Source organism: Jaculus jaculus, chromosome X (assembly GCF_020740685.1).
Source record: "Jaculus jaculus isolate mJacJac1 chromosome X, mJacJac1.mat.Y.cur, whole genome shotgun sequence".
NCBI lineage: Eukaryota > Metazoa > Chordata > Mammalia > Rodentia > Dipodidae > Jaculus > Jaculus jaculus.
This window is the reverse complement of record NC_059125.1, coordinates 16,451,920-16,477,428: the sequence shown is the minus strand read 5'-3', so window position 1 is coordinate 16,477,428 and position 25,509 is coordinate 16,451,920. Positions and strand designations below refer to the sequence as shown.

Below are 25,509 nucleotides of genomic sequence, written 5' to 3'. Positions count from 1 at the left end.
ACATGAAAAAGACGTTTATCATAGGGCTGCGGAGATAACTCAGTTGGTAAAATGTTTGCCTTGTAAGCATGAGGACTGGAGTTTGATCCTGGTATTTCTTAAAAAAAAAAAAAAAAAAAAAGCCAAGCATGGTGGTCCACTTGCAATCCCAGCACTGGGGAGATAGAGACCAATATTGACACCTGAGGCTCACTGGCCAGCCAATCTAGTCTACTAGGAGAGTTTCAAGGTATTGGAGGCCCTGCCTCAAAAAAGGTGGATGGTTTAGTGGGAAGGAAGTGGGATAAGCACAGATAATTTGAGGGAGAGGATGACATCAGAATATATATATATGTAGGAAAATATAAAAATAAATAGATAAGTGGATGATGCTTGAGAAATGATACTACAGGTTTTCCTCTGGTTCCCACATGCACATGCATGCATATGTACCTGAACATACTTTGCACAGACACAAAATAAATACACAAAAAAGAAAATAAGTAAAAAGATGTCATGTTGCTGCTGATTTCTAATTTAATTCTGTTGCTATCAGCAACTGTAGTAGGTAGGATTTCAATCTTTGCAGATGATTTTTTTTATAGCCCAGTATATGAATCACATAGGATACCAAAACCACAGGATTTAGAACATCAGTGTTACACCTGACTGAGGCATGGGCTGTGTCTAAGGTCATAGAGTTAGTAATTCTTAAGCTTTCAGAAGGCTACTTGGCAGAATCAAAGTTAAAATTTTCATTTTTGTAGCTAAAGAAGGGAGAAGACATTGGTATTACAAAAAAGAAAGAAAGAAAATCAACCTAATAGTATGTTTCTTTCCAGTAGCCGTTAGGTGCCTTAGCCCTTACATGGCTGGGTTTGGTTAGGTTTCCAAAATAAGCTTACAAATCAGCCTTTCAAATACTGGAACAGAAGAAGTGCAAATCAGAAAAACCTTGGAAGTTTTTTTTTTATTTTTTGCCAGTAATTAAAAAGAAAAACCGAGTCAAAAGAATGTGTGCATTATGTTCCAGAGACTACCAGAGAAATTAGGTGAGGTTGCAGTGAACATGGGCACTCTGGAGTACATGCCCTTGAAACTGCAGCTATCCTGAACAGTATCGACTTTGAAGGGGAGCAAGGGAGCACAAGTGCCGAGACTGGGTCAAGGTGATTTAATGGAGCTAGGACACTCACAAGATCAGTTTCTGTATTTCCATGGGCTCTTGAGACCCCTCTGCTGATATTGGGGCAAAGAAGGAATCACATTCAATTACATTTCTTCCTGTGCCCCATGGAATTTTCTTAGCGTCCAGTAAAAATAAATACTTAAGATGTTTGCTTTAAAGAGGCCTCTGTATCTTCAGTAGAGGTGGCTGATAATTCTGTGGGGTGGAGAGTCTAACATGCTCATTGGATTCCATCACCTGACTTTCTAGATGTGTCTATGTAGACACAGTCCCTTCTTCCCCAAAAGTAACCTGTCTTAAAGGCCCGAGTGGGGCCTGCCTGTTTTCAGGAAAGGGCTGGTGGTGCCAGTGGAGTTTCCTGGGGCTCACCAGGGAAAAAGTCAGCTATGAATGGAATCTAGGAGTTAATCCAAGTGGTTTATCAAGTGGCCGTGTCCCTAGGGTTTCCACCAGGCCCTTTCAATCTGCTGTTTAACCTGAGCTACTGATTACAATGAGGAAAGCCCTACTAGTCATGACTCAACTGAATGCTTTCTGGCCACAGGGTAAAGTTCAGTACTGTGATCCTGTTGCTTTGAATGGCTTGTAGCAGAGGTACTGGGTACTGGGCCCATGTTGGGAGTTGCTTGTGGCCAGGTCTGTAGTACACCTGTTCCAGTCAACCAAATGGGATATTTCACTATACCAGTTAGTTATCTCGGGCAAGGGGGTACTTCCTTGTCCTAGCACTGGGAACTGAATGTCACTTGGATTTGGTTCCCATTACTTCCTTTGTTGGTAATAACTCGGAGCAAAAGGAAACAGCATTCAGTAAGCTAATGTTTCATATTCTTGTCATGGCTGCCCACATAATGAAGCACATCTTCATGATTCTCTCAAGAAACTGAACAGTAGAGAGAGTAAGTTACATCTTTAAAGGTGTATACTCAAGGGAAGATACAACTTGGGATAGAACCCAGATCTGTCTGTCTGTGGCCTTCAGTTCTCTGCAGAAGCAGCTCAAAAGCACTGATTGAGTTCTTCGAACACTTGCCCCAGCCTCGCTCCTGTTTCAGATGATCTGCGAAATAACAACTGGCTCTGAAATTGGCAAGTTGTGGAGCAGTTATGCAACAATAGGTGGGCAAATGAAAGGAAGAACACTTTCTACTTCTTGACCTTCTCATGGAACTCCTAAGATCATTCAGCCATTTATTTTTTTTGATAGATATTTCGCACCTGCTGTTGGTATAAACCTAATGATAGCGACACGATTTATCCTTAATGGCTAGTTGTCAGGAAAATGAGGTAACAATGATAAACATAGAAATGAACTACAACAGCCATTTCTCATGTTGGAGAAGAAGGGAGGGGAAGTGCAGTTCATCCACACCCTAAACATATTTGCCCCTGGGCTATGGAATAGCCAGCATAAAGCTCCATTCATTGGAGAGGAAAGATTTGGTCTCACTGTTGTCCATGTGGAATCTAAGAATATCCAAGTCTTGACATTTTTTTGTTCATGATCCAAACAAATTCTGATGCTTTGTTGAGTTAAAGAAAAACATGTCTGTGGGAATGACAGCCTAGCTCTCCTTTATTTATATGAGCTGCCGAGCTCACTGCCTGGTACCTGTTCCTGTTTGACACTTTGCAGGACATGTAATACAGCAGCTGGGCAGTAGGCTCCTTCAGCCCTCCACCTGCTACTTTTCCTCCAGCTCTGTTTTTGCAGCGTTTTCTCATACTTTTTGAGGCAAACATGTTCTGTCTTCCTTTTACTACCGAGTGCATTCTTTATCTCACCAACTTTTTTTTTTTTTCTGGAATTACTTCTTCATTCTTGTCAAACTAGCCTCCGCATGCATTCTGACAAACTATGTGACCATTTACGGAATCTTTTGGAAGAAATTTTTGCCTAAGGTAGTTGCATTATAGTCTGAGCTACAGGTCTGGAAGCTGTGTTAGGAGTGCAGGCTATCAATCAATGCAGGTGTTTTCAAAAACATTTTCAGGAGCACAGCCTTGGTCATTCCCTCACTTATTGACTATAGCATTTGCAACAACAGAATTAAGTATTTGAGACAGATTGTATGGCTTAGAGAGCCAAACACATTTACTGCTAGTGCCTTTACAGAAAACGTTTTCCTCCTGTGGTCTATACCAGCAGTTGGTGTAGGGACAAATTCAAATCTCCCAGAGGAACTTCATGAACTACTACTGCCTGTGGATTGGCTGTGGTGGTGGGGGGGGGCTGAACATTTTTTTAAATTTATTTTTTATTTATTTATTTGAGAGAGAGAGAGAAAGAGAGGAAGATAGAGAATGGGTGTGGCAGGGCCTCTAGCCACTGCAAATGAACTCCGGATGCATGCACCACCTTGTGCATCTAGTATTATGTAGGTCCTGGGGAATTGAACTTGGGTCCGTTGGCTCTGCAGGCTAGTGCCTTAAATGATGAACCATCACTCTAGCCCTGAACATTTTTATTACTTATTTCTATAAAGCTCCCCAGGTGATTTCTGAGTTGAGGTCCACTGGCCTAGATTGGCTGTGACTGTCCTTGCTGTAGCCGGAATGTTACTTTGTTATCATGACTCCAGGAGGGAACTGCCTAGCCAAACAAGTGTCTTTCTGGGTGCCTGAGAAAGAGGCGGCCTTATCTCCGGTGAGAACACTCTGACTCACCCTGCATTCTTTGGTCAGGTGGTGGAGAAGCTTGACTTTATCAGCCATCAGTGCTGCCAACATTCTTTCTGAGGCTCCAAGCCCATCCCACTCAGACTATCTTGTATTAGCGCTCTGCTAAAGGGTTTCTCATCTGCTGTCTGGTTTAAGGTGAGGGTTACAGACAATGCTGTCAACCTTTTGTTTCCCTTCCCACAGGCATGTTGCAGCAGGCGTGAGGAAAATGGATCACATAGCATTTTTCTCACAAATTAGTGAGCAAGCCTCAATCCTAAAGGTTGTAGAAGAAAATCCATGTTTACCAAGGCCTGATCTTCCAGGAGCCCATGTCCTGACCATGACTCCTTCTGGAAATGATGGTGTAGTGTAGGTCAGGTCATTCCTAATGAAGTCTTTTAATCTGTCCAATGTATAATGTGGGAAAACATCATCATCACCAACATCTCCCTTTTACTAAGATTTTAAGAGAATAGGTAAAATGCATGTGAAATATACCCTATGTTATCAAGGCATACTGTTTCCTTTTTATCATCCAGCTAAACTATAAAGTTATTTTTTATATATCCAAAGCAATATTATATGCCTGAGCAGACTTTTGGTCCTAATTGATATTTTATTTATTTATTTATTTATGAGAGAAATAAAGAGGGAGGGAGAGAGGAAGAGAAAGAGAGAGAGAATGGGCACGGCAGGGATTCTAGCCACTGCAAACGAACTCTAGATGCATGTGTCACCACTTGCATCTGGCTTATGTGGGTTCTGGAGAATCAAACCTGAGTCCTTAGGCTTTGCAGGCAAGCACCTTAACTGCTAAGCCATCTCTCCAGCCCTCTAGTGTTATTTAATATCTTCACACACTCAACTTTCAGTAGAGAAGAGCCCCTAGTCTGAAGTCTGGTCTTTATTGTAAACTTGAGATTGGACACATATTTAATATATGAAGAGAGCTCTTTTTATAAGTGTTGTGACATGTATGCTTTAAAAGGGGTATCTTCAAGATATTCTTTGGACTCTATGAATGGTTCTGATGGACTTATTGCCACTGAGGGGTTTATTTATAAGTTGAATTATACTAATCAAGAGTTTTGTCAGTGTCACAACTATTCTTAGCATTTAGAGGTTAATTATATTCTTGGGTGCTTGGATTAACTTTTCTTTCATCCCAAGCTTGGAATCTCCCAAGTTTAGAGACCCATGAAAAGGTAACAGGAATAGTTTCTCTAGTAAAAAAGCTATTATTCCACATGGTTTCAGCTATAAATAATAGATGATTACGGTCATGGGCCTGGATATTTAGGAAATGCATGGACAGCAGAGTTCCCCTAAGGTGGGGTTCCTGTTGGTGGGTGTGGGGGCTCTGTTGTGGTATTCTTGGTCCATTGGGCTCTCCATTTAGGACCAGGTATGTACCAGGACTCTTGGGTAAGATGTGGTTCCTGGTGAATGATATGCTTCTGTTAGGAAGGGGGAACTTGCTGTGTAATATGCTATAGTGGCCTTCACAGATCCTATGTGTTTTTCACATCTTTGCTAATTCTGCACAGGCAAAAAATGTTCAGTGTCCATGATTCCCAGTTACTGTCACCACATTTTAGCATTATTGAACTTAGTTCATGGGTTCAATTTCTAGTGCATGTGGGAAGGATCCCAGGTGCTAACCATTGGCATTATCTGCCTGACTGTTAAGTTAGCAAGTTTAATGAGTGTAAGGGAGGAGACAGCTAGCCTTAGCCTTATTACATGTATTAGGAGGCCTTTAAGCTCAGGTCTGGGAGACTTAAGTCCCAGGAGTTTGATGTGGAGATTTTCTGTTAATGATTTATATCCTTTAAGAACGTTGCTTGAGATGCTGCTTTCATTACTCATCTTAAATAAAACCTGTGAGATGGGAAAGATTTAGAGTTGTACGATTTGGAAATGGGCACTCATCTAAGAAAGAATTTTTACATGTGTGTTGTTTTTACTGTTGTTGGGCTTTGAACATGCTTGGCTAGTTTTCCAGCAATGTGCTATACTCCCAGCCCAAGAATTGTGAATTGTTTTATTTTATTTTATTATTATTATTATTTTTTGAGACAAGGCTTCAATCTGTACCCTGGGCCGTTCTAATATTTATAGGTCTGGGATTAAAGTTACGAGCTGCCATGTTCAGTTAAGAATTGTGTTTTAAGAAATATTTTACTATGTGTCCTTGAACAATCAGAATTCTAAGAAAATTTGAAATGCAACCTGCAAATGATTGTGCTCTTCTAGATGTTTATTTCAATTGTTTGAAATTCTTACTAAATGTAGTAGATTTTCTGTAGTGCTGTTTTTAAAATAGGAGATCTGAACTGCTCAAATTAACTTTGGATGTGGTTCTAATTGAAGTTTTAAATAATCTTACTGTGTAAGGTACTTGATGGTTCTGAGCCATCCTTTCAAATAAAAAGCCAGGAAAGGATATGAATTAAATTCTACCTGTAGGTACTTAAGTTAACTGGGGGATGGCCAGTGTTAGATACTCAAATTAAAGGAGGAAAAGAAAATGCACTGGACAGTCTTCAGGAAGCTGATGATACTGGAAGGAGTTGGCTAGCAGATGAAGACCATGGAGCTAAGAAAAAGGATAAAAGTCAGTTGCCACAGAGCAAACACCAAGAAATGTCAAGGGAAAAGTAGGGTAGAAAGCAGAGTAGCAAGAGAGATGAAAAATAGCCTCTAGCTGCTCCAGTCACTGGAACACCAAAAACAACTGGCAGCTATCTGTACAGATGGCAATCAGTGTGTGTAACTCAGGAGTAGCTCTGTGGGGCCCACTCACCTCAGGTATTGGCCTGTTATATTAATGACATCACTGTCTATAAAAAGTATAAAATTGTTTTCAAGTCACTGTTAAATGAAGCTCTGAGCTTTGTGGTATATTTTAGCCAAACACCAAAGCAACACGTTGTGAGAATAAAATAAGTATGCACACCTCACTTCAGTTTCCAGGGAACAAACAACTTGAAAGCCTGGTTGTCTTTAAGGTAGCCAGAGTTACTCAGTAACTAGATTTTGACACAATTAGAAAGCTACCTCCCTTATTTTATTTATTTATTTTGTGTGTGTGCGTGTGTGTATGTTTTATAAGGTACATGTTATGTGCCCTTGTGCTGCCCTGGTATGCTCTCTTGCTGTGGAGGCTGCTTACCTGGAGTGTTAAGAGTGGAACGTCGGGTGAACCACTCTATTACTCTTCCCCTGGTCTTGGTTTGAGCTGGAGTCTCCTTTTACTAATTCTCGAGCTTGTGGCGTTCCAAAGATCCTTGGGCCTCTGCTCCTATGTGGAACTGGGGTTACAGGTGCACATGGCCACACTCAGAAATTTCACATAGGATCTGGAGATTTGAACTTGGGCAATTTCAGGCCCTTATCCTTGTGTGGGATGTACACTTAACTTCTGAACTCTCTCCAGCAAGCCCATAATTTATTTTTTATTTTTATAAATTCTTATTTTTTTCTCATGACAAAATATCCATCTGGAGACTATAGATGAAAAAACAATAAAGATAAAATTCCTTGACATGAAACCATGCTCCATAACTGCAGATAACTTTTGGGGTCGGTATTTCAGTGTCTTCTGTGTGTTTATATCACAAAAGCAAGTAAAAGTAGGTGCTCATACCACACACATAGTAAGAACCTCTTTCATACCATAATGTTTTCCCTTTTGTGAATGCATAGGTTTTAACCATACTAGATGGGCAGTGTGAATAAAGAGAGTTTGGATTTACCTGCTGTCATATACTTTCTTGTGTGGGATCTTTTAGTAAATCCTGATGTAATAATCAAATGTGAAGAATATGTGAGGTTGTAAAATGGCAATTATTCAAGAACCAGTGCCTATTTATAAATCTAAGACTTCAAAGAAATTATTTAACATAGTCAACAAGGTTTTCATTTTGAGCATTTATTCATTTAATGATTCATTATCAAATAAAACATTTTTCTTCTGTTTAGCTTTCTCTGGATATTCAACAAATACAAAGTATGATCCACATCAAATTAAGGCAGAAATAGCAAGTCGTCGTGATAGGGTGAGTAAAACCAGGGTTTTCACAACTAGAAGCACTGCATGTATTTTAATGTACCATTACTTACCATAGTTCATTTTGTGGTTGTCAGTGTATGCAACATGTAAGTTTTAGTAAGACTTTGATATCATGGATTATTATTACCTTTTCTTTTTCTTTCTACTTGTTTTGCAACAAGAGGTTAAATGTTTCATTTTGACAAAAAACAGTTCAGTATTCCATGTGTGTTTGGCAGGGTGAACACTCACCAATCACTTGGAAAGACGTGGAATGCCAGGGTCCAGCTTCACAGCACTGCTTCCCTATTGTAGCAGAATGCCACTGTTGACCTTGGGCAGCTTCTTTCCTTCCTGGGTGACTACCACAAAGAGCTGGCTCCTATAGCTGGGTTTCACCAGAAACATTCTGATTCTCCTTCCCTTTTTATATTTGCATTGTTCAAGTGATGTCTTGTCTCATTCCATCAGACCTTTATGTACCTGGTCCTTTGAAAAGGGGCACACATGTTGTGTTGGTTTGTGAAAAGGCCAGGAGAAATTTTGGCAATGAGGCCACCTCTTTTCCTGGTGTGTCATTCTCGAAACCAGGTTGTGTGTTTTATTCTCAAATTTGAGCACAGCTAAGAAAACCACCTGGGCACTTGCCTGAAAGTGCTTGCTCTCAGGCCCAAGCCCCCTGGTATTTGGTGAACAGAGTCCTGGAGGGGCCACAATCATTTGAAAGAATCACACCGGGCAACTGAGGTTTAGGTAATTGGAGAACTCAAGTATATTAGGTAGGATCTAAGAGTAGTAAGTACCAGGAAAGATGGCAAAGTATTACACATTTCCTATGTGTGCAGTAGATACATTGTTATCTCAAAAAGCTAATAGCTCACATTGCTACCTTGAATAGGTCCTGTCAGCATTGGAGGTTTTTGAATCTAAGCAAAGCAGTTCTAGAGTGGCTTTTTTTTTTTTTTTTTTGGTTTTTCGAGGTAGGGTCTCACTCTGGTCCAGGCTGACCTGGAATTAACTCTGTCATCTCAGGCTGGCCTTGAACTCATGGCAATCCTCCTACCTCTGCCTCCCGAGTGCTGGGATTAAAGGTGTGCGCCACCACGTCCAGCTTGGAGTGGCTTTTTTTTTAAATATTTTTTTGTTCGTTTTTATTTATTTGAGAGCAACAGACAGAGAGAGAAAGAGGCAGGTAGACAGAGAGAGAGAGAATGGGTGCACCAGGGCTTCCAGCCACTGCAAACGAACTCCAGATGCAAGCGCTCCCTTGTGCATCTGGCTAACATGGGTCCTGCAGAACTGAGCCTTGAACCTGGGTTCTTAGGCTTCACAGGCAAGTGCTTAACCACTAAGCCATCTCTCCAGCCCCCCCCTTTTTTTGTTTTGTTTTTTGAGGTAGAGTCTCACATTAGCTCAGGCTGAGCTGGAATTTACTATGTAGTTTCAGGGTGGCCTTGAATTCATGGAGATCCTCCTACCTCTGCCTCTCGAGTGCTGGGACATGCCCAGCTAAGAGTGGCATTTTTACATATGTGAATGGAATTTCATTGAGTGAGATGATCCATGGAATTGAAAGCAAACAGTTATTGTATAAGTAAGTTTTTTACTACTTGGAAAACAAATAGAATTTGTGTTTAGCTTTCCAGATTAAAACGAGAGCTGACCCAGATGAAGCAGGAGCTACAGTATAAAGAGAAGGGCGTGGAGACCCTGCAAGAGTGAGTTGCCTGCATGTATATACTTTGGAGCATTTTCCTGTGACTTCCTCATGCCCTGACATGTTTAGTACCTGGACATGTGTCAAAAGCCTCATGACCTTGCTTTTATGTTTCATTTTTTAAAAATGCTTACTCCATCTGTGACCTAAACATGTCTTTCTTTACCTTGAAGATATTCCTTGCAATGGAAATACTTGAGAAACACACTTGTTTTTATAGTTTTGTATATTTTATGGCTTTACTGTCCATGACACACATGACCATTTCCATTGAGGTCTTATCAGTTTTTCTGAAATTTATCTGTTCTACAACTTACATTGAAATTAAAAGGCAAAATGGAAAATCATTTCTTTAGGTTCAGTAACCAGATCCGAAGTGTTCAGTTGTCACATGTAGCTAGGGCACATTTTCCCTACCATGCAATAGTGACATTTTGGACCATGTCACTCTTTGTGTGGCTTGTCCTATGTACTGTGGGAAGTTGGCCTGCATCCCTGGCCTCTCCTCACTACCTGCCAATTGCATGGAGTCCTCATCATGTCTCTAGACATTGTCAGGTGTCCCTAATTGAGAAGCATACAGCTAGTAGTTACTCATAGACTGTCATCATTACAGAAGGTGCTGTTGGACAGTGTCATCTGTAGGACTCCTTCTTTTCCACAGCCTCACATTTAGATCTTTATCCATATAAAGGGTTTAAGGAGGAATTTCTTATCATTAGTAAGGTGTATTAAATCAGCATAGTAAGGGAATATAGTTTGGAGTTTACCAACAGTGATCGTATTGGTTTGAAAGAATTAGTTTTCTTAAGAAAGAGTAGTGTCAACTTGATGTCCAAAAATCTTCTCATGACTTAGCTGAATTTGGACTTGTACTTCACGCTTTCTGTGCCTGCATTTTCTCTCCATAGAATAATTGACTTAGTCCATTCTGGCTGCCTTGTGGGTCGAAGAACAGACTGTTGTTCAAAGTGCTAAATGAAAGCTGAAATTCCAATAGTCTGTTTCTAGCAAGGACCCAATTCCTGACTTATGTTCTCACTACATTGGAAGGAGAGAGAGATCATATCTCTCTCTTCTATGATATTGATCTCATCATAGAAGTGTGGAATACCCACCCTCATGACCTCATCTAAGGCTGATAATTCCCAAAGGCCCTGCTTTTAAGTACCATCATACTAGGGTATAGGGAAGGCTTCAATCAAAGAATTAAAGGCCATAAAGTATACAGTGTATTAGCTGTGATGCTTGGGTTCCATTGTTCTGAGGGCAGCACCAGTGCCTGGTACCTAATCAGCTTTCAACAAAGGTGAGGATCCATGACATGGTCAATGTAATTGGTCAAGGTGGGTGGCACCACATACTTTGTATTCTAGATAAACATGCAGTAACACTGTGTCAAGTATGAGTGCAGTGCTGGTCTTCTTGGAGAGATAACAGACAAACGTGTTTGACACATAAAGTTATCTGAGCCTTGTATCAAGGGTAAGATCTGGACATGCCAAACCCTGTTGTTGACTAACTAGGTTGAGACTGACTCCTTAGCCAGAATTGGGTTGGTTCAGTGTTCCTTTGTGTGTCCCTTTCATATTAAGGTCATCTGGGTAACAGGGATGACACAAAAAGAAGGTGAGCTGGGTTTTGCATTGAGAAGCTTGAATTTCTCTGGCCCTCATTCTCAAGGCTACTAAAAAATGATGGTATTGAGAAACACAGGCATGCTCCTAGCAGGTAGACTTGGATAAGCCATTTAACAAAGTGTGATCTGATTCTTTTTTTCTTTTTTTTTTTTTTTTTTTTGGTTTTTTGAGGCAGGGTCTCACTCTGGCTCAGGCTGACCTGTAATTCACTATGTAGTCTCAGGGTGGCCTCGAACTCATGGCGATCCTCCTACCTCTGCCTCCCGAGTGCTGGGATTAAATGATCTGATTCTTTAAAAGCCACTGTTCCTCTTTGCTCTCTGAGACTATCACTCAGCCACATGTCTGCATGCTTCTCCTGTGTTTGGGATCTGCCATCTGAGTTTCCTTTAATGAGCCCTAGGCAGCAGGTGTAGCTGCTTTTGTTTTTGACTTTTTGTCTTAAACACATCAAGCCTCTTCTCCAGTGCTGGCACTGCTACTGATTTTGGTGCTCGGCTGGTCCACTTGTTGCAGCTTCCAGGTATTTGCCCCTCCAATTTAGCCAGCTTCCAGATGCCTCACTGCAGCACTTCTCAGGATGTTTCTGTATGCACTGTGGCTGTGTCTTTCCATGTCCCTCCTGCCAAAGACTTGGAATATGGGTAAGAGTAAGCAAATGATTTGATTTGATAGTTCCCCAAAAGTTGCCCACACTGTCTAGTCCAACGGGCTGATTCCCTGTTTTCCTTGCCCCTTTCTATTACATTGTGTGAGCTGAAGGCTATGGTCCATTGCGTTTTCAGTGGTAAAGGTTCTGAGAAAATGGACTAGGGCTTCGGAAGACTCTGAGCTTGCAAAGCAGCCCTGAGCCTTGCGGGGGGGGGGGCATGCTCTACACTCTTTCCTGCAGGTTGTGGCTTTTGCAGGGGATTGACGGGCTTGGTGTCTGCTCCTTCACCTGACCTGTCATTCATCTCTGCTTCTCTGTTTAAAGACAAAGTTTATATTGCAATATCAGGTGAAGGCTGACTAATTTAGAATATAAAATGTGTTGGGGACTGGGAAACATCCTTCTCCTTGGCCTTGGCAGTAAGTCCATCTGGTGTTATAGTCCTTTGAAGAAAAGGCGATGGACCCTCTTTGTCCCACTGTGTCAATGGGGAAGCAGAAGCCAGCACAGGGAGAGGCTTCACATGATGTGTAAAGCTGACACGAAATATGATTTGGGCTCCTAGAAGACAGAAAGATGGTGTTCATCATTTTTTTTCTATTTCCCTTAGCAAGGCCCCATACTTGGGACCAAGAATTGTAAACTTGCTTCTTGCCATTGGGATGGCTCCTTGTGCTTGCCAGAGCTCATGGGGATACTGGTCTACCCCGAAAGGCCAAGGAGTGTCTAAGACTCCCCAGTTCTGCTCTCCACCAAGGGGAAAGGAGGCCTTTCCACCTACAGTGTGAGAGCCCTGCTTAATCAGCACATTGCTGTTCAACTGGAACCTACATTGTCATTGTGTTAACTGTATTCAGGTGTGACACAGCCTCAAGAAGAGAATACACAGGCACTTCCATCACACTTAAATTCTTTGCAAGTGAAAGACAAACTAATAGCTTTCTGTGAGTTCCATAGGCTTCTCTATGAATTTGTATAGCCTTATTAAGGTTTTTGTTTGTTGGTTGGTTTGTTTAGTTTTTATTTTTTGTTTCTTTTTTCTTAAAGCAGGGTCTCACTATAGTCCTGTCTGACACAGAATTCACTCTAGCCCAGGTAGACCTTGAACTTATGGTGGTCCTTTTTCCTTATCCTCCCAAGTGCTGGAATTAAACATGTGACCTATCACACTAAGCTCCTCATTAAGTTTTCTGATAACTAAAGACTGGAAATTTATTTTGGGACCACATCCTGCAAAGATATATTATTCATTGAGAAAATTTGAAAAAAATTCTAAGGACTCACAATACAATCAGGTCTGTTCCACTGTGAGATCCTCACTGTAGGAACAGAGAGCATTTTGAGTTGTACTGCAATGTGAAGCTGATCTGATTTTCTTACCAGTACTGACTTAAGATAGTAGCCCTGGGTTTCCCTTAAGAAACCATCTGCTCTTCTAGCTTCCCAGAAACTCCAGAGCACTTCAACAGGAGTTTGGCTGCTTATAATGTTTCAAACTCGACTTGTTTATCTTGGGGAATTTCCTGGCTAGCAAGGAAATTCATCATTATGCTAGAGTCCAAGGGAGGAAAAAAGGACCTTTTGTATTACACACACACATCTGTATATATATATACACACACACATACATATGCATACACACACACATACATACATACACACACACACACACACATGTATGTGTATATATATATATATATTTGTGGAGAGGAGCTGGCCTTAGATACATGCTCTAGATTAATGATAGAATTTATCTGTAATATATGGAGGGATATAATCTTTCAATGCTGGAAAAATGTCAAGCATAAAAACGAAGAGAACAGTATGATAAAAGCCTCCTGCAGCCTTCTCCCTGTTTTAAACCCACATTAGCCAGTCTGGGCTCATATGGGGCCCCTGTCTCATCCCTCTTAGTCTCTTATTGAAGCAAATCCCAGCATCATATTTAATTGATAAATCTCTCTCTTAAAGGTGTGAACTCCATTTGGAATGTAATTAAAGTCTAGTACTCTACTTACTAGATATCTCTGGGCAGTGAGCTTTCCTGTTTTCCAGCTGTTAGTGTCAAAATTCCTTTGAAGCCTCTGTGCATTTAGTTAACGTTTCTCTTAAGTGTTTTCATTTCTACTGCCCCTCTTTTTTTTTTTCCTGATAATTTATTTGTTCAAGAAAATAATTTGAAGCTGGGCGTGGTGGTGCACGCCCTTAATCCCAGCACTTGGGGGGCAGAGGTAGTAGGATCACTGTGAGTTTGAGGCCACCCTGAGGCTGCATAGTGAATTCCACATCAGCCTGGGCTAGAGGGAAACCCTACCTCCTCGGGAAAGAAAGAAAAAAAAAAAGAAAATAATTTCCTTATTCTGTAGAATTTCCCTGATGCTGTATTTTAATGCTCACATTCTCAGAATATTACTGAATGTGTTCCTCCATCCTCTTTATTTATTCACACAGGTTAGTTGAAGAGGTTGTTTCTAATTTAAGTTTGATTTCTTTTTTCTTGTCTTTTTTCATTTGTGAGGTTATTTCATAGGTTCATCGGGGGCACATACTCTCTGGTAGCATGTCTGTGCTGTGAAGGTTTGCAGGAGTTTGTTGCAGCTATGCATAATCTCTACCATCAACTTTTCACCTAAAGGATGCCTGTTGTATATCTATCTTTCAGGTTAAGTGTCTGTAAGTGAGGGTGCTGAGTCACAGAGTGAATGTATTTGTCATATACTGGACATTGCCAAATTTTCCTCTCTAGAGGTTGCCTGATTTTGCCTTCTTCCTACTTGGCATGAGTGTTTTTGTTTTCCATGGCTGTGCCAGCAGAATGTTGACAAACTTTGGCATTTTTGCCCATCTTATTGATGAATGATAGCATCTTATCTAGAGTATTCATTCACGTTTCTCTTCCGACCCTCTATAGTCTTCATTACTTTTGAGGCCCTCTCAAAGCATTCATTAATAATGAAGAAAGTCAGCTGGGGTGGTGGTGCACGCCTTTAATCCCAGCACTTGGGAGGCAGAGGTAGGAGTATCACTGAGAGTTCAAGGCCATCCTGAGACTACATAGTTAATTCCAGGTCAGCGTGGAGAAGACTGAGACACTACCATGAACCCTCCCCCCGCTCAAAATAATAATAATAATAATGAAGAAAGTCTTTAGAACTAGTGAGTTTTTTTTTTTCAGTGAAAGATCTAACTAATCTTACCCTCAAATTTCTGAAGCTTAACTTGACACATTACCTTACTGTGACTCATTAGTAGCATCCAGAAGCAGATGTAAGGACTCAGAAACTAGGATGTATACAGTGTTTCCCAAACTGATGATCCACAAGAATGGGCAGGGCATGCCCATAGATGTGGGGCAAGTTCCTTTCTTAGTTTCCTACTAAACATCAGAATCTTGTGCTAGATTGTAAGCTATACTGCAGCCTAGAATCTCATATAATGGGGATTTACCCTAGGTTTCCCGTGTTTATGTGACATGGAAGACTTTTTCTGCCATGTCCTTGAGAGCTAGTGCAATGGCCGGAATGCTTCCCTGACTGCCTGGTTTCCACATCCGTTGTTCATGGTGTAATATTTCCATACCTGGCACCCAGTGCTTCACACAGATTTCACTGTGGCTGGTCTGAGCTGAACAGCTTTATGACTCACCATTCTCATGAGGTAACCACAGATATTCTTTTAAATGTCTCCTCTGCTTGTGACTCTTGTGGGCCTTCTGTCCTGGAATATAAGCCAGTCTCTGGTTGAATTAGCTTCCTGGCCCAGCTTTATTTCCTGCTAGTTTCATCCTCACTTAGGTTTGCCAGCCACCCTGGCCACCCACCCCACTGACTATCCAGCATATAAGGGCATCCTGCCTTCAGTGCAAGCATCTACTATCCTCAGATCCATCTCTCCTTTCCGGGTCTCTAGGTAAATGATCTCTTGTTGAGGTCCCTTATAAGCCATCCTATTTAAAGAGGTTTGCTCCCCATCACACACGGTCTCCAAATCTGCTTTATTTGGTTCAAAACACTGGTCACTGCCTGACCTAATGATTTTTTTTTTAATTGTTCCCTTCAAGTGACATTGCTTGAAGACAAGAGCTTTGCCTTGGTTCCTGCCCCATCTGGAGGACACCGACAGTTCCCAGAACAGGGTGGGGATTAGTATGATGAGTGACCTATAGTACGGGTGCTGCAGAAGGGGCCAATGTCACAGTCTGCTGATAGCTGTCATGTAGTTCATTTCATTCTTGGATGCTAGGACTCTCTGAGCAGTGGTAAGTGATTTTTAGTTAGAAAGTTTTCCTAGGTTGCTAGAATCTGGGGGGTGGTCTTTACAGATTGGCTCAATTACCATCTTACTAACTGCCCAAGCATTTCATTCTCTACTATAATTTGGGCCCTGTGCTTAAGAATTATTGTTACCTTCTACTATTTAAATCACAGAAAGGAGTGTCTACTAAGTGTTCCAAGAACTATTTTCTACCAGCTCCATGCCCATACCCTGGTGAGCCTTTAGCTTCAGCCATTCTCACTGCTGGAGGAACTTCCCTGTCTGCAGGGGCATGTGGATGGAGTTACACCTATTTTTCTCCTTAAAAACGAATGACTGCACACTTGTGAGTATTTGATACCACACAAAGGCACTACTAGATAAGAGAGTTAGCATTTTCTGTCTGAGGGGATTTAGAGATCCAGATAGAGCAGGCTTACATTAATGGTATCCCACTAACATAGCCTGTGTGAAAACCCCAGCAATACTCAGATAACAGTAAGACATACAGAAACAGGGGCAGACACAAAAAGAGCATTGTTCCAAGTTGTGGGATGGGGCCAGAATTCCACACAGGACCTGGTGTTGATAGCACGCTGCCGGAAGCTTCCCGAGGTGCACTCAAGGTCCTTGCCAGAGCCGCTGATGTAAAAGGTAGACATTGTAACAAAACTACCCATTCTTTTGGGTTGTAATCTGTGGTATGAACACAGAATTAGCTCTAGAGGCCTGGCAGCTCCTTTCTCCAAGAAGGTGTTTGCCTTTTCCCTTGTTTTTCACTAGCGCAGTACTCCCAGCATCTTCAATTGATCAACAAAACATAGAAACCTTAGGGCAATAGGAGGTAGAGGTTGTTGATAATCATCTCTGAAATGCTTTTTTTTTTTTTTGCCTGTACACAGGTTCCTTATCTGAACCTGTGTCTCTTCCTCCTTTTCTTTCCCACCCAATATTCTTGTAAGACCCTTAAAGAGTTTGCTTTGAAACAACATTTTGGTTCTGTGAATGGTCTTCAAGTTTGGCACAGAGGGTGTTGGGACTGTCAGTGTATTGCTATCCCAGTGATGAAGAGGATGAGTGCTGACAGGAAGGTCCTTAGCTGAGCTTCTCACTCTACATCTTACTGTCTCTGTGTCCTTTAAGCAAATTACTCAACCCCCCTGCAGCTATGTGCAAAATGTAGAGTGTAGAAAACTAAAGACTTGAATCTAGGCACTGAAGTTTGTCCACACTGTACAATATCTCATGTTCTCGTTAGTACTGTCTTTTATTTCTCCTAAGAAGTGATTACTTTTCTATGATTTCATCTTCAGTATAGCATATAAACATTTATTTGTACTTTTAATTAATTAAAATAAAAATATAATGTAACTATTCTTTGGCAGTCACAGGTATGATTTTCTTTATAAAGTGAAGCATAATTGTATTATATAAAGTACCAAATGATTGGACATATCATCTGAATTTAACTAGAGTTCTATCGATTTTTAATTTGACATGAGATATTACTTGGTAGCACGGACTGGCCTGGAATTCACTATGTAGTCCAGCTTCACTGTGAGCTCAATGCAATCCTTCTGACTCAGCCTCCCCCTCCCCAGGGCTGAGATTAGTGGCATGAGTCACCATTCCCAGCAAGGAATTTCTTTTTAAAGGAGAGGGAACTCTCAATTAAGTAGATTTTGTATGGGGGGGAAGAGTTTTCCTGCCCTTTGAAGTTTTTGTTAGATAATACTAGATTGTGGTTTAAAAATGAAAGCAGCTTGAATCTATGAAACATAACTTGCCTGTTCCCAGTTGTTCCAAAAACAATCCTCAGTGGGGTGATGGATGGATGTCACATTCAGCAGGGAGGAGTGTCATGTCGTCCTGTGATCTTGTACAGGCTTCAGAGGCGGGGAGTGGGAGTTTAAATACCTACCCTGCCATAGCTCCAACTTCTTCATTATAAAGTAGAAGACCATTCTTATCTCATAAGGCTGTTGAGGGCTAAAATGAAGTGCCCAGTGTGAGGCATGCACCAAGATCCTGACATTTACCAGGTGTTTGATATGCTGAACTATTTTTAGACAATATATCATATAACAGTTATACTATATGGTCAAATAACATTTATAGAGTTATTATTCTGTAATATGTAACTATTTCTTGGGTTTTCAAAGACTCTGAGCTTTGTAATTATATCATTGAATGGTTTTCACACCTTTTAACAAGGTTCTATTTTTCCCTTTCCTTCCTGACACATGACTCTTTGTAAAAAATGGGAAAGCTGTTGAGGCAGGGTATAGCCCTGAGCCCCTACCTGGGCTCCTCTCTCTTGCCATGGGACCTGCTACTTCAGAGTGTCGCAAAACTGCCCTAGCTAAATCTTCTTCATTCTTCTCCAGTGCTTCCCAGCCACTTGAGTGAACTTGAGGCCAGACTGACGTCCTTGCCTCAAAGTCCCATACTGATTCTCAAAGGACTTTGTAATGCCTACTGGTGACCTGAATTATATATAGGCCTTTTTTCCCTTCACACTTGGAGCTATTCCAATCCTGCAACCTGGTGTCACAAAAGGCTGCAGGTTTCACTCTTGGGTTTACCAGTGGCCCAACCAGGCAGCCACTGTCTCAAGGTCTGAAATAGGAGTGGATATGGGATTGAAGTCCTCAGTATAATGCATATGGCTATGGATCAACTATTGGCACCTTTCCCAAGTGCTTGGAAAACTGCATTCAGTGTAGTCAAGTTTCTCTTCTCTCTCTGGGGATCTGTGGCAGGGCTTGCTCTGTGTTTCATTCTGGAAGAACCAGAAGACCTGATAGCAGAGGCACTAACTGCTGACAGTTGGAGAGCAGTTAGAGTTTTCTGGTCTCAGGGTCTTGTCTGGAGATGGCAGACTCTTTCCACAGACTTTATCTGCCTTCCGCAGTTGTGGTTTATGGCATTAACACGCACATATGCAAAGCCTTTCATCAGAAGGCTATTTAAATAAGCCTAGATAATCTCCACAAGAGTTGTTTGGTAATTTCTTTAGAAGTTAGTGGTTTCAAATGTATGGCCTTTGATTTATGCTTTGTGTTAGGACTATTGGTTCTCCCCAGAGTATGTCAGGTAGACACACCCTATTTTTACATCATGGGTCTTGGTGTTAAGATGAGCAACTCTCAAGAGACTTTTTTTTGTTGGTGCTGAGGATTAAACCCAGGTCCTCATGTCTGTTAAGCACATACTATATATCTTGGATCCCCAGCACAAGGTGACCATCTTTCCACAGGGGACCTTACTGCTGGCCCCAGTTGTGGAACTGGACACAGGCCAAATGAATCTCATTGCTACTTGGAATAATTTCATGCCAAAAGGCTTCATTGTCACAGAACTCTTTTCTTTTCTTTTCTTTTCTTTTCTTTTCTTTTCTTTTCTTTTCTTTTCTTTTCTTTTCTTTTCTTTTCTTTTCTTTTCTTTTCTCTCCTCCTCCTCCTCCTCCTCTTCCTCCTTCTTCTTCTTCTTCTTTTTTTTTTTTGGTTATTTGAGGTAAGGTCTTGCTGTAGCTCAGGGTGACCTGTAATTCACTATGTAGTCTCAGGGTGGCCTCAAACTCATGGCAATCCTTCTACTTCTGCCTCCCAAGTGCTGGGATTAAAGGTGTGCACCACCACGCCCTGCAACAGAATTGTCAAGTTCTTGGGTTTTATCCTTTTAATGATAACTACTATGTCATGTTTGTGAGTGAATAATGATTAGTGTTAGAAGACATTCCTCTGACCTTGTAGTTCTGGAGGCTGGTTGTTGGATTAACAGACTTCTTAGTCCTACCTGTAGGGGTACACAGATGTCAGGGACCCAAGAATCTGTATTTTGTCTTATGTGGTTTCCATTTCTAGGCTTCTGGTCCCACTCCCCATCACACTGTCAGCTTAACAGCACCCACTGTGAAAACTTTCAATACATTACCTTGTTTGTTATGAAGTTGTGATAGGTAACAATATGGAAGGGGAAACTTTAGTGATGATCCCGTTCAATTTACAAGTCTGGGTAAGAGCAGTGAGTGAGAAAGCTAGCCATTGTGAGAGAAGTAGGGCTGTTTTTTTTTTTTTGTTTGTTTGTTTGTTTTGTTTTGTTTTGAGAAACAACCAAGAGTTTCAAAAATGTACAAGGGACTTCTGTGCCATCATGCCATCTGTTGCCATTTTTGCTCTTGAGTCCTACCTTTTCATAGCCACCAAATGACCAGCTAATACTATGCTAGAAATAATATATATATAAACACATAGTTTTGTTTTAAGACAGGGTCCTGGTATGTACCTGCAGCTGGCCCTGGACTTGTGATCCTCTTGCATTGTTTTTTTCAAAGTAGGGTCTCACTCTTCTTGCAGTTTTTTCTTTAAATCTCATACCTATCCTCTAGAAGAACTATTAGTATTTTCCTCTCCTGAGACACAAGGCAACAGGCCATAAGAAATGAAGTGACTGGCTTAGGGTCCCACAGCTAGTGAGTGACAGAGCTATATTGATTCTTGCAGTATGCCAGGAGGTTTGTGTAGTGGAAAATGAGTCAGGTTCTACTAGCAGTTAATATTCCAGATATCAGGATAACCTGTGGGAAAAATATTACCACCAGAACCTGTGAAATGGTGGGCCTGAAACCTGAAAAGCAAGCTAGCTGCTTTCCAGGGAAGGAATTCATTCCATGCTTGGACCAGTTTCCCAAGCTCCTTGCCCCTGAGGGCTTCTCAGGCTTGAGACTTAGTTATGGGAGACGTGACAGAGGACATGCTCCCAAGGATGTTTTCTCTTGGAAGATAGAGCCAAGTCTGGTCCTGTTTTGTGTTTTACATTCACCAGCTTACCAGGCTGGTATGCATGTGGGTTGGCTGAATGGATGAACCAAGAGAGAGGAGGAGAAAGGGAGGAGGGAAGAAGGAAGGAAATGGAAGAAGTTGGGATGGATGGAGTTTAGATTGAAGGCAGTTATTGAGGAGGTAGGTGGAGGAAAAACGTGGCACAACTTTTGTATAAGGTGCCATTATTGACGCACACTACCTCTTGCTGTTCCTCCTGTACTCTGCTTGCATACAAATCTCATCTAGAGGTTTAGTTAATAAACACATTTGACCACTGACCTGGATAATGCTGGGAATAAATGAAAAGCCCTTGGTTCTACATCCATAGAGGGAAGTGCATGGTCTCATCTATTCCTCAAGCCTAGGATCTCATAGTATATTGCTTTGTTGAGGACAGGAACCTTCTCATCTGCACAGGATACTCCTGGAGTATGTGCAGCCATTTGTGAGCTGGGACTTAGACTTCTGTATTTGACACAAAGAAGAAAGGTTTCATAGGATCTTGACTGGTCTCTGCAAAAACTCTGTTTGTCACTCTTTCCTACCTTTTTAATGAAGATTTTGAGTTTTCATTATTGTTATTTAAAGGAATACTATGACCTTGTGTGGAAGGTCTCTCAATTTTCTTTTTTTAACAGGATTGATAGGAAGATGTCAAGTGCTCACACCAATTACAAACTGGATGAGGCCCAGGCAATAATGAGCGAGCTCCGGACCATCAAGAAAGCCATTTGTACTGGGGAGAAGGAACGGCGAGATCTGATGCAGGTAAGGCCTTAGCTGCCCCCTGCAGAGGCTGCCTGACCAGCTATCTAGCATGTATTTATTACAAATGTTAAATATTTACTGTATATAAATCATATGTAATGTATGTATATTTTAAGCACACATTGTCTGAATAAATGCATTAATTTCCAAGGCTACTATAACACTGTGTCACAATCAAGTGGCTTATAAACAACAGAGATTACTATCTTGTTCAGGAGGCCACAAATCTAAAATCTAGATGGTAGCAAGAGTTATGCTCACCTAAGGCTGTACAGTGGGGCTGGGGTTCTTACTTGCTTTATCTTAGCATCTGTGACCCCAGGTGCTCCTGATCTTCCTAGCTTATACATGCATCACTCCAATCTCTGTCTTCATTGTCACATGGTCCTCTCCCTGTCTCTGTGCCCTAGTTCCCTGTTTTGATCAGGACTCCTGTCATAGGATTAGGGTCCACCTATTCCATATGAGCACGTCCTAGGTTATGTATACACACACACACACACACACACGTGTGTGTGTGTGTGTGTGTGTGTGTGTATATATATATATATCTCAGTGAAGACACTGTTTCCAAATAAGGCCACATTCCTAGGTCCTGGGGATGAAGACTTGAACATGTGTTTTGAGGACACAATTTTACTCACAATAATAAGTGATAACATAATATTGTTAATGCTAAAAGTACTTCAAAAGGTCCACCATATGAATTCTTGCCATTGCTTTCTCATTCCACTTCACATAAGTACTTTTATTCTCTTCTTGCATAACCTTCCTTCATTCATGGAATACAACAGATGTGAAAGCAAATTAAAAGGCTTGCATGCAATGTTATGACCAGGCTGCAGTCTTGTCTGCTGTAGCTTCCACATGTGTAATGCTATACTATACTGTACTGTACTGTACTGTACCATACCGTACCGTACTGTACTAAACTGTACTGTACTATACTAATACCATGCTAATACTATATTAACACTAATAATATTCCCCTGTCTGTTCCCAAGGAGCTTCTTTATTTCTGTTATGGCTACATAGTAGTGTACCACATGCATATATTGAATTATACACCTAGGATCACTGTAGTTTTATACTGTTTTATGTTTTCCCCCATAAATCCCTATAGCTTTCATTACTTTTAGAAAACAAAAATTGAAGCTTTGCAAATGGGCACATGATTTATTGATTTATTTTGCTTGCTGCTGGAATGTATTTCTTGCTTTGTACTAGGGCTTGTATCTTTGGCCTGACACCCTAAGGGAGCAGCTAATGCCCTACAGGCGTTACTTTAGATTCAGTAGCACGTAAGAAGACTCAGAGGACATACTAAGCAAAGTTCAGGCTTACAGGAAATATCTGTAAATGCACAAAACCTACCTTGCTTGGAAGTGTTTCCTCAGGTCAGGGCTATCAGGAACTCATGGAGAGGTCCCGTGGCACTTTGTAAAATGCAGTTTCCCAGACTCCACCAAAGTCCCACTTAGTTAGAATCTCTGGAGATGAGGCCCAGAAATCTGTATTTTCTGTCCAGGTCATGGTGGACAAATGGTTCCTTATTAGAATTTCTTGTTGACATAATGGTAGCATTGAGGACAACTGCTATTTACTGAGGTCTTTGTGTGAAGCATTGAAATTAGATATCCAATGCCCCTTGTCCAGATTGTCCTAGTGACACCCAAGTGTGTTTCATGGCAGGGACCTAGAGAACTTCTCCCTTGAGATCAGGAAGGCTCCCCCCTTACCCTTGTTTCTCTGAAACCACAATGTTCAGCCCTGAGAAAGTCCCCAAGTTGTCTCACTTAGAATCCCCATCAGAGAGTCAAAAGATGGGATTTTTAGAGAAGCTGTAGGCTCCATTCCCTTCTTTGAAATCCCCACCAACTCGCCAACCCAGAGAAGCTTCAGGGAGCGTCATGGGCAAAGTTCTCTTCCATCTTACATCAATTTAAAATGACTGGCCCCTTCCAGGAAGCCTTTGTTTCAGTTTGACCCAGATACATGAATTCTATTGCACTTGAATAGTCTGGTACCCACAGTAATGTCAAAGGTGAATAGGTTCCAAAACCCTAAAAGAAATGGTAAACAATCAGTCGTCGTATTTCTCTAGAACTTCCACACATATGGGTTCCATGTGCCACAATGCATCATTACTGTAACTTTTGGCAAACTAACATGCGCATGAGATTACTTTTGACAATGTAGAATTATGAGTGAAAACTAAGGTTATAAAACTATGTAAGTATGATCTGGGAGCTGTTTTCACCTCCTCTGAATTGTGTATAGAGAATCTCAAGGTGGCATGCATTACTGCCAGACCTATTTACTGGACATTGGGGATAGTAATGCTTTTTTATTCCCTTCCTTCTCCCTCCCTCCTTCCCTTTTCTTTCTTTCAGAAGCAGGAAGGCTTAAAAAATAGTAAGCATGGTACCATAACTGTTCTCTATTTTATTTGTATGCTGATACCAGGAAGACTCATTTTCTCTCTGATTCAAATGATTAAGAGTTCATTTAAATGTGTGTACAGTGAATAGCATGTATTTTAATCAAATGAGAATGGGGAGTCTGGTGGGCTAACACTCAAGTCATGTGCCACAGACAGGAAATGGAGGAAACAGTTGTTTCTAAAAGGAAGGGAAACCTTGTCATTCCACTCAGAACTTGTCTCATTCTCTTCCAGAGCCTGGCCAAGCTTACTGACAGCTTCAAGAATAGCTGTGTCATTACAGACCCTCTGCAAGATTTCTCTCACAGTGCAGGGGCAGTTGGAGACTCTGGCGTTCCTCAGCAGTTTTGTGATGCTGGCTCTCAGACCGACACCATAGGGGAGGTATGCTCACCCAGGGAAGACAAGATGTATGTCCACAGCGGACTCTTGGTTTTGGTGATGCTGCCATACAGTTGGTTTTATTTTCCACTTACTTCAGAAATGTTTTGAGTTTTGTTCCATTATATTTAAAGGAGAAATAGTTTTCCCCACTGTTCAACAGTGATGGTTCAATGGTACATAGGATGCATATTGCCTTATAATTAAGATCCTAAAAAATGACAGAGTTCTTGAGCAGGGGAGATTGCTCACTAGATAAAGGCACTTGCTTGCAAAGTCTGCCATCCAGATGCACAAAGTGGTACATGCATCTGGAGTTTAGTTGCAGTGGCAAGAGATCCTGGCATGCCCATGTTCATTCTCTTAAATAAATAACAAATACATGAATGTTTGTTTTAAATGGCATAATTCTTGTAAACATCGATTTAAAATGTTTTCTAAACAGATATATGACTAAAGAGCATGGATTAGAAAATGTTTTCTGCAAAGGACCAGATAATAAATATTTCAGGCAAGTCATGCAGTCTCTGCCTTTATTGCTGCACTGTCACTGTAGAGCAAAAATAGTTCTAGGTGATATGTGACAGAATGGGCTTGACTGTGTGCCAATAAAACTTTATTTAGCAAAGCAAGCAGTAGGCTAGAATTGGCTGGCTGTGGCACCATAGATGCTAAGCTCTGGTTTAGACCAGTGGTTTCCAAAGGCCCTGTGATTTGCCACCTTGGGTCATACTTTGCTGCCATTTCTTGTTGTTCTAGAAGAATGTCAGCAAACTGAATTGAATTAAAATCATTTTGTTTGAGACTTAAAGTAATTTCAGCATGCTGCTTTTGATAATTAGTAAAGCCTTCACTAGCCACAAAAACAAAGTTGGGGGAAAATCATTTGAAACTGGGTAGCGAATAATCAAAGACATGCTATCATAATGCCATTGAATGAAC

At 41.1% G+C, this 25,509-nt stretch overlaps 1 protein-coding gene across 1 annotated transcript in view; it reads left to right on the top strand.

Moving 5' to 3' along the window:
• The window catches only part of Wwc3 (WWC family member 3), a 121,432-nt gene that overhangs the window by 48,760 nt on the left and 47,163 nt on the right, over window positions 1-25,509 (top strand). Inside the window, exons 4-7 of the mRNA XM_004663693.3 lie at window positions 7,817-7,893; window positions 9,525-9,604; window positions 21,614-21,743; window positions 24,421-24,570. Of these exons, the coding sequence (XP_004663750.2) occupies window positions 7,817-7,893; window positions 9,525-9,604; window positions 21,614-21,743; window positions 24,421-24,570 (437 nt within the window). The remainder of the gene's footprint in view (window positions 1-7,816; window positions 7,894-9,524; window positions 9,605-21,613; window positions 21,744-24,420; window positions 24,571-25,509) is intronic.